At 45.1% G+C, this 9,232-nt stretch overlaps 1 protein-coding gene across 1 annotated transcript in view; it reads left to right on the forward strand.

Annotated features, from left to right (window-relative positions):
• Positions 1 to 8,563, forward strand: part of CYFIP2 (cytoplasmic FMR1 interacting protein 2) — a 134,375-nt gene extending 125,812 nt beyond the window's left edge. The window contains exons 29-31 of the mRNA XM_086413755.1: positions 872 to 1,110; positions 2,824 to 2,971; positions 5,414 to 8,563. Of these exons, the coding sequence (XP_086269881.1) occupies positions 872 to 1,110; positions 2,824 to 2,971; positions 5,414 to 5,581 (555 nt within the window). The 3' untranslated portion in view covers positions 5,582 to 8,563. The remainder of the gene's footprint in view (positions 1 to 871; positions 1,111 to 2,823; positions 2,972 to 5,413) is intronic.
• Positions 8,564 to 9,232: the final 669 nt, after the last annotated feature.

Here is a 9,232-nt window from a genome sequence, read left to right on the forward strand (position 1 = left end):
TAATAACATCTACTGCATGGGGTTTATGTGAAGAGTAAACAAAGTCAGTACTTAGCAAATGCATAGAACAGGGCCTGGTGTATTACACACACAGTGCGTGTTCACTAGTGGTAGTAATAGTTCAGTAGTAACAATAATATTAGTAGTTGTATCATCTAAGTCTTTTCAAAGGCTCCCTAGCATTTAGGTAGGTTGCTGTTGTTCAGTCACTCAGTCACGTCTGACTCTTTGTTCAGTTCAGTTCAGTCGCTCAATCGTGTCCATCTCTTTGTGACCCCATGGACTGCAGCACACCAGGCTTCCCTGACCATCACCAACTCCCAGAGCTTGCTCAAACTCATGTCCATCAAGTTGGTGATGCCATCCAACCATCTCATCCTCTGTCATCCCCTTCTCCTCCTGCTTTAATCTTTCCCAGAATCAGGGTCTTTTCTAAGGAGTCAGTTTTTCTCATCAGGTGGCCAAAGTATTGGAGTTCAGCTTCAGGATCAGTCCTTCTAATGAGTATTCAGGATTGATTTCCTTTAGGATTGACAGTTGATCTCCTTGCAGTCCAAGGGACTCGAAAGAGTCTTCTCTAACACCACAGACCACCTTACCTGACTCTTTGTAGATCTACCTGTATCACATAGGTAGATTTAAAAATTTTTTAACTGTTCCTCTATCGATGGCTCCTAGATTTTACTTACCCGAAGACTTCCCTGCAGTTGAACTAAGGTTTATAAATTATCTTGCCTGCTCTGGGCAAGACATCAGTTCTGGTGAACAAATTACAGATGCAGCCAGCTTCAGAGTTTGGGAGTCTTGGGTTAGGGGTGGAAAATGGGGTCTGAGATGTGACGGGAAGGTTCGTGTACTCTCCTCTTCCCAGCAAATCGCCATCGCTCGGGAGGGTGACCTGCTGACCAAGGAGCGACTATGCTGTGGACTGTCCATGTTCGAGGTCATCCTGACCCGCATCCGGAGCTACTTGCAGGACCCTGTCTGGCGGGGCCCGCCACCCACCAACGGCGTCATGCACGTGGACGAGTGCGTGGAATTCCACCGGCTCTGGAGTGCCATGCAGTTCGTCTACTGCATTCCCGTGGGGACTAATGAATTCACAGCTGAGTAAGTCGCCCCAGAAAGGTGGGGTCACCCCCCAACCTGTTCGTCCTCCTAAGAGCCATCATACAGCCAGAGCTCAGTCAGAAAGGAGGGCAGGGGTGGGATGGTCCAACAGCAGTTTACTGAGGACATGCTTTATGTTGGTCAGAGTGCTAGGTGCTGCATGTAATCCCATGCCCAGCGAAAGCAGAGACGGTTCCTGGTGTGTGGGATTCACAGAGCCTAGAGGAGATGAGAGTATAGACATAAGGTGGATTTAATGAGACCACTGGGCAGCAAGGACAGGAAGGGCAACAGATTCCCACAAGGAGAGACAAGAGGATTCAGTTCAGTCTGACTCTGTGACCTCACGGACTGCAGCACCCAGGCCTCCCTGTCCTTCACCAGCTCCCGGAGGCTGCTCAAACTCATGTCCATCGAGTCAGTGATGCCATCCAACCATCTCATCCTCTCTCGTCCCCTTCTCCTCCTGCCTTCAATCTTTCCCAGCATCAGGATCTTTTCCAATGAGTCAGTTCTTTGCATCAGGTGGACAAAGTATTGGACAAGAGGATTATTGGAATTTAATTCACAGACTACAACTGAGCTGGAACATTGCTTAGGATGCAGCTCTTAGAGGGGAAAAGGAGACCTCCCAGGAAAAGCTCCAGGTTGTTTGAGGCAGAGATGGAGTGTGCATATCAAGGCCTCAGACCTCTAAGGTTCTGTCTTCCCGAGACTGGAAGGTGGGCCAACAGAAGGGGCAGGACGGAGCCCAGGCAAGGGCTCGGCATCAAGACGTCATTGCACATTGCCATCTCCCACACAGAACCCCAGGGCTCATAGAACAGAGAAAGGCTCCACCAACAGCAGTGGGGCACCACCTTGCTCATGAGGCCTCTGCTCCTGAAAAACAGGGAGGGGAGCCTTTGAGAAGGGCCCAGTCCTGTCCTCAGAAAAAACAGAAGCAGAGCCCCATTCTCCCATCGCTTGCCCAGCTACACAGCAGAGCAGAGTGTGAGGAGAGCAGACCAGGCCTGACTCTGAAAGGTGCATGGGGGCCACAGAGATCCCCCTGGAGGAGTGGGATGGGAAGGCTGTTTTCCAGAGTGGCTGCACTTTCAGCGACAGCAGTGAGGAAGCTGGGAACATTTCCAGTGAGATTCAGCTGCTGATGAAGGACGAGAGATTCAGCCGAGAGATGCCCCACAGCCTCCCAAATCGCCTGCATTGCTGTTGAGAGTTGAGGTTGTGCAGGCTTAGTTTTACCAGACCCGAGAGGACTGGCAGCCCCCAACACCAGCAGCATCTGCTCATGGCCCCACCATGCCCCTCCATCCCTGCCCTCTCAGCCTACACTGGCCAGTTGGTCTGGTTCAAAACGGCCCTTCACCTCACAGGTTTCCTCTGATTCTTGTCCAGAACCAAGACAGCATCTCATCAGAATTCTGATTGGTTGAATAAATCTCAAAGGCTGGTTGGATTTTTTTTTCTTGCAAATTTGTCTTCTTCAAAGCTGATTTTTCTTACATCAGTGGGGTGACAGACTGACACCTCTGTGGTTAGAAGGGCTTATATTGTAACCTCAGTCCTGGGAACAAATGAATCCATACTCGTAACTTCCCTTGTACCCATTTTACAGATTAAGAGAATTGGCCCAGAGATGGTCCAAGATGAGGGCTCCTCCCCCCACTCCCCCCCACCTCTCACTCCAGCTGCTTCCTCTCCTGCTCCCAGGCAGTGTTTCGGAGATGGCTTGAACTGGGCTGGCTGCTCCATCATCGTCCTGCTGGGCCAGCAGCGTCGCTTCGACCTGTTCGACTTCTGTTACCACCTGCTCAAAGTTCAGAGGCAAGACGGGAAAGATGAAATCATTAAGAATGTGGTAAGCAGCTCGTGGCTGGGGCTTGGGAGAGGGGGCCAGGCCTGACAAGCAGGCTTTCATCTGCCAAGGAGAGTGAGCTCCTTGTGGAGGCCAACTCCCTACACCGCAGGTAGGTGCGGAGACACTCAGCAGCTGGCGACCTTCTCATAGGAAGCCATGAGTCACTGGCTTGTAAGTCACTGGGATGAATCAGGTCACCCCGCAGGGCAGGGCCAGCCTCCAGAGCTGAAACACACCTTCCCTGTGCCAGTCAGAGTCTGCTCATGCCCCTTCATCATCTGCACAGACACTGTTGTGCAGGCATGGGGATGGGATGAGCACTGTGGTGGGATGAGCGGGGCTGCCGTGGGAGCATGAGGAAGGGCCAGCTAAACCAGGCTGAGGGGCTGGGGAGAGGCCTCAGAAGGCTCCCCATAGAGGTGATGCTTGGGCAAAGTCCTGAATGACCAACTGCAAATAGGCAGAAAATGGGGTGCAGAATCGGGGAGATGTTCTAGACAAAGGGACTGGCTAGAGTAAAGGCACAGAGGCGTGAGGATGGATGGCTGGAAGATGGTCCTGGTGGGTCTCCAGGACCAGCCAAGAGGGGAAAAAAGGCAGGTGCCACTTCATAAAGGTGACAATCTTCATGAAGTAGAATATACATAACATAAAATTGTTCTATTTTAACTATTTTTAAGTGTTCAGTTCAGTAGAGTTTAATCATTTTGAACTGTTTACTGCATTAAATTCACTCACCTTGTACAACCATCCCATTTTTTTTTTCTTGCTGTTATTTAATTGCAGGAGTTCTTTCTGTGTTCTGGGTATTAGTCCCTGATCAGATACATGATTCGAAAGTGTTTTCTTTCATTCCTTGAGTCGCCTTTTCACTCTGTTGATAGTGTCCTTTGATGCAAATGCACTTTTAATTTTGATAGATTCCAATGTATTATTTATTACACTCCATCTCCAGAACTTTTTATCTTCCCCAAATGAAACTCTGTGCTTGGTTAACACTAACTCGCCATTCTGCCTCCCTCCAGCTTCTGGTAACTCTTCACTTTCTTTCTCTATGAATTTGACTGCTCTAGGTATTTCATATAAGTTGAATTCTTGGACTCAGAATAAGGTGTTCAGGGTGTACCATGTTGTATTAATAGCATGTGTCAGAATCATCTTCCTTTAAAGGCTGAATAGTATTCCATTGTATGTGTACATGACATTTTTTTTATCCATTGGTCAGTTGATGGACACTTGAGTTGCTCTCACATTTTGGCTGTTGTGAATAATGCTGCGGTGTCGTGAGTGTACAGATAACTGTTCCAGACCCTGCTTTCAGTGCTTTGTGGTATATACCTAAAATTGGAATTGCTGGATCATGTGGTAATTCTATCGTCAATTTTTGAGGACCCCCATAATGTTTTCCACAGGCACAACACCATTTTACTTTCTCGCCAGCAATATATAAGAGTTCTAGTTTCTTTATATCCTCCCAGCACTTGTTATTTTCTGTATATTTTTGGAACTGGCCACCTTAATGTGTATGAAGTGGTATCTCATTGTGGTTTGGATTCACATTTCCTTAATGATTAGTGATATTACCATCTTTTTGTGTGCTTATTGGCTGTTTGTTTATCCTTCTTTGGAGAAATGTCTACCCAAGTGTTTTGCTCACTTTTTAATTGGGCTGGTTGTTTTTTTTCTTTGTTTGCTTGGTTTTTTGCTGTTATTTAATTGCACAAGTCCTTTCTGTATTCTGGGTATTAATCCCTAATCAGATACAAGATTTGAAAATGTTTTCTTTCATTCTTTGAATCACCTTTTCACTCTGCTGATAGTGTCCTTTGATGCAAATACTTTTTTAGTTTTGATGAATTCCAATTTATTATTTGTTACCTGTGCGTTGGTGCCATATTCCAAGAAGTCATTGCCAGGCTCAGTGTTATAAAGCTTTTTGTCTATGTTTTCTTCTAAAGGTTGTATAGTTTTTGCTCTTATGTTTAGGTCTTTAATCCATTTTGAGCTTATGTTTTGTGTATGGTATAAAATAAGAATCCAAATTCTTTCTTCTGTGTGCCAGTCTTCCCAGCATCATTTATGGAAAAGACCATTCTTTCTCCATTAAATGTTGCAGGCACCCTTGTCAAAAATCATTTGACCGTATATGAAAGTCTTTATTTCTGAGCTGTCTAATCCATTGGTCCATATGTCTGTCTTCACACTATTTTGATTACTGCAGCTTTGTGGTAAGTTTTGAAACTCATGTAAAGAGTTTTATGGTTAAGTTCACATTTCATTGTCAAGCTCTGGGCTCCCATAGGAGGCCTTTAAGCAAGAGAGTGGCATTACCATTGAAGCGTCAGGACTCTGGAACCCACCCTCAACTATATTCTTCTGTTGCTCTTGATCTCTCTATCCCCTCCTTCCACTCCTAACCTACATGCCCTTGTCCTTCTCCAGCCCCTGAAGAAGATGGCAGACAGGATCAGGAAATACCAGATCTTGAACAATGAGGTTTTTGCCATCCTGAACAAGTACATGAAGTCCGTGGAGACGGACAGTTCCACCGTGGAGCATGTGCGCTGCTTCCAGCCACCCATCCACCAGTCCCTGGCTACCACCTGCTAGGCAGAAGGTCCTGCAAACCCTCGAGCTGGAGGAGAAGAAGCAGGAGAGAGAAAGCCACGGCCAGCCTGCAACAGGGTCCGACTGGACAATGCGTGAGATGAACCTGGAAGCAAACAAGAACCTCCCCAAACACATGTGCACCTCCCGAGGGCTGGGCCTCTGCATGCTCTCCCGTGACATCTCCATGGTGGTGTTTCCATAGTGTAAATGAAAAAAAAGAAGAACAGAAACAGGGCAGTACTTGCTTTTTTCTCTTTTTCCCCTCAGCTATGTTAAGAGCCCTAGTTTCACCCTTTCTCCATCTCATGGTCCCCACATCCATGGTTGCTACACAGAACCTCCTCCCCGATTGTGACCTCCTGCCCAGTGCCCACATGCAACCCCAGGACTGAAGTCTTAGAGATGGAGAAAAGAGTGTGGCCATGCCCCAAGATGTCAGCCTGGCTTGACAGGCATGCTTCCACTTCCTAGCATCTTCGCCTCCTTTGGCTCCCTCCCCCCACTTCCCATGGTGTCATCTTGTCCTGCTCCAGATGCCAGGGATTCAACCACCAAGTGTACTCCTGGACCAAGCACTGAGAGCCATGGTGAATGGGCGACGAGCTTCCTGGTATCGGTACCATGGTAGATGGTGTTGAGATGTTGCCTTTGGCCTTCCATGGACTCTTAAAACCACATCCTGACTCCCCTCTCAGGGCACTCCTAGGGAGAACTCAGAAATGCATTCACAGCTGGAATGGGTGAGTGGAAATGGAGTAGGAAGATGGTCAGGCCTGCTGTGTAGAAGCAGTATTTATGAACACAGCCAGGAATTCCATAGTCCAAAACAGAAAGCTGTTAGAACACTGCATCGGCTTGATGGTGAGAGGGTCCTTTATTTGTTGAACAAATACTTAGCACCAAGTCCCCCAGAGAGTGAGCACTGTACTACTGGCCAGACATGCACTGCCCACAGCATTAGCCAGCAACCAAATTAGGGGCCACTTCTTGGCACAGAATCTCTCATCAAGAAAAACCCTCACAAGAAAGAAAATATTAAAGGGTTATTTTAACAGAATCCAGAAACACCTTGGGGTCAAGGAGGTAAGGAGTGTAAATAATACTTGTCAATGAGCTTTTAATACCAACCAACCCAGGGATCAAACCCACGTCTCTTGCATCTCCCTCATGGGCAGGCAGATTCTTAACCACTAGCACCACCTGGGAAGCCTCTTTTAATACTAAAATACACCCAAAGAGGAACCCTGTTCTAATGAATCAGGACTTTTATTGTCCTAGAAGCTGAAAGATTCTGGAGACATTTGACCTTTGGCTTCTGTTCTTTGATGTTCCTTAACTTAGATTTTGAGATATGGGTCATATCTCACAGGGACATTGTTGTTCAGTTGCTCAGTCGTGTCCGACTATTTGCGACCCCATGGACTGCAGCACGCTGGGCTTCCCTGTTCTTCATCATCTCCCAGAGTTTGCTCAAACTCATGTCTATTGAGTCAGCGATGCCATCCAACCAAGCCTACTTCCATTTCCCAGAATGAATCAAAATTCCTTGCAGAATCTCTTACTGAGCATGGGGAAGCTGTTCAGAAGGACAGAAGCCTTTGGGAAATGAATGTGCTTACAGAGCACCTTATCATCAAAGGGAATCTGTGAGCCTGAGCTTATAAGAACATATAAAATGAGACAATTTGGTATTTTTTCCCTGGCCCAGGAAGGAAAAGAGAGAAAATAAACCAATAATGATTGCCTCACTCAGGGCAGATGAATAGAAATTGTTTCCATTATCCAGATGGCCCATTTCATCCCCAGGCAAGAGCAAAGAAGTGTCCATAGTGGGAGGTTTGTGTTATCCACTTCACCAAGGAGGACAGAGGTGGGGCTCGCCAAGTGTGATCCAAAGGCCATCTCCATCAGGACTTCTGAGATTAGCACGTTTGATGCAGATTCCTGGGCCTACCTCAAACCCACCAATCCTGCATCTCTGGGAGCAGAATTGAGAAATCTGCACTTGCCACAAGCTGGATTGTTCTGTTACATATCAGAGTCTGAGGACCACTGCTGCAGAGGACCCCTGCACTGCTAACCTTGGGCTTTGAGCTCCCTCTGAGCCATGAAAGAAAATAACTGTAGGGAAGGAAAGTGAGTCAGGGTACAAGCTGTCAGATCCTATTCTCATAGGAATAGTATTTCTCTCTCTCTCTCTTATTTTTTCCTTCTTGAGGATCATACGTGTGTCCCAAAGGCAAGTGAGGGGTTACACCACATGGGAGAACTATATGGTAAAACTCACCTTCAAAACCTGCAAAAACTTCTAAGCTCCAGAGTCTTCTGAGTCTTCAGGCCTGTCTGGGTACAGTAGCTTGCTCACTTTCTCAGCTACTTGACTCTCTATTAAGTCCTGGAGATCATTCTAAATCCTTGACTATTGCTTTGTTGAGATTTGGATCACCCATTTGATGAGATTGATATTTCAACAACCTGCCCCTCCCATCCTATCATAGCCCTGACTTTGACCCTCTGGGTAGAATCCCATTGTCCTCAAGAGATTTTATCTCAGTAAATTGAGGTCTTCACCTTTAGGAGAGATGTTTCATTTCCCTGGCTCACCAGCAGCATTGATTCACAAATACAGAACGGGTTTAATATTCTTTCCTTCCTGGTGTTACTGCCCCTCTTTTGATTTTTTGTGTATCTAAGAACCAAGAAAAATAAAATCTTAGGTTTTAAAAGGTTTAAAAAAATTCTGTTTCACAAACTGTCAAATGTACCATATTTGTATTAAGAGTTGTCGGGGATTTTTGTACAATGAATTTACATTTATTTATGGTGACTTATATTTACGCTTGTGATCAAATAATGATGTTAAATTCTTAAATCATATTTGCTATGCAGCTGAAGATGATATTTTGCTTTGTATTTTGGGGTACCTGTGTTGAGTTGATAAACATTTCCATCTCCATTAAAACTGCTTCCAAACTCGTGAAATGAGTGTCTTGTCTTGATTCTGGTTCATAGTCTAGTCCTAGTTAATCTGTGGAAGACCACGGGAAAATTGGTAACTAAGGAGACAACCCGAAAGAGAATGGAGGAACATAAAGAATATAAAGATGCTGCGCCCTAAACTAATGGCTTGTTTTGCTTTCTTACAGGGGGAATTATATCTTTATAAATTGACTTACTCTGGGCTTGATATTGGAGATGTTTCCTGAGCCTAGAGCTTTCATAGTCTCACAGTTTAATTCTGCAGCCTAGATTCTTAGTGCTGTTTTTTGTTTGTTGTTTTTGTTTGTTTGGGGTTTTGGGTGTTTTTTATTTTTTTAATTGGAGTGTGGTTGATTTACAATGTTGTGTTAGTTTCAGATATACAGCAAAGTGATTCAGTTATATATATATATCTACTCTTTTTCAGAAACTTTTCCATTATAGATTATTTTAAGATATTGAATATAGTTCTCTGTGCTATACAGTAGGTCTTTGTTATTTTTAAGTTTTATATATATATTAGTAGTAGTGTGTATCTGTTAATCCCAAACTCCTAATTTATCCCTTCCTACCTTTCCTCTTTGATAACCGTAAGTTTGCTTTCTGTGTCTGTAAGTCTATTTCTGTTTTGTAAATAAGTTCATTTGTATCATTTTTTAGATTTCACTTATA

This window comes from Bos grunniens, chromosome 7 (genome assembly GCF_055505025.1).
Source record: "Bos grunniens cultivar Pamir isolate PY7600 chromosome 7, Bosgru_T2T1.0, whole genome shotgun sequence".
NCBI classification, from domain to species: domain Eukaryota; kingdom Metazoa; phylum Chordata; class Mammalia; order Artiodactyla; family Bovidae; genus Bos; species Bos grunniens.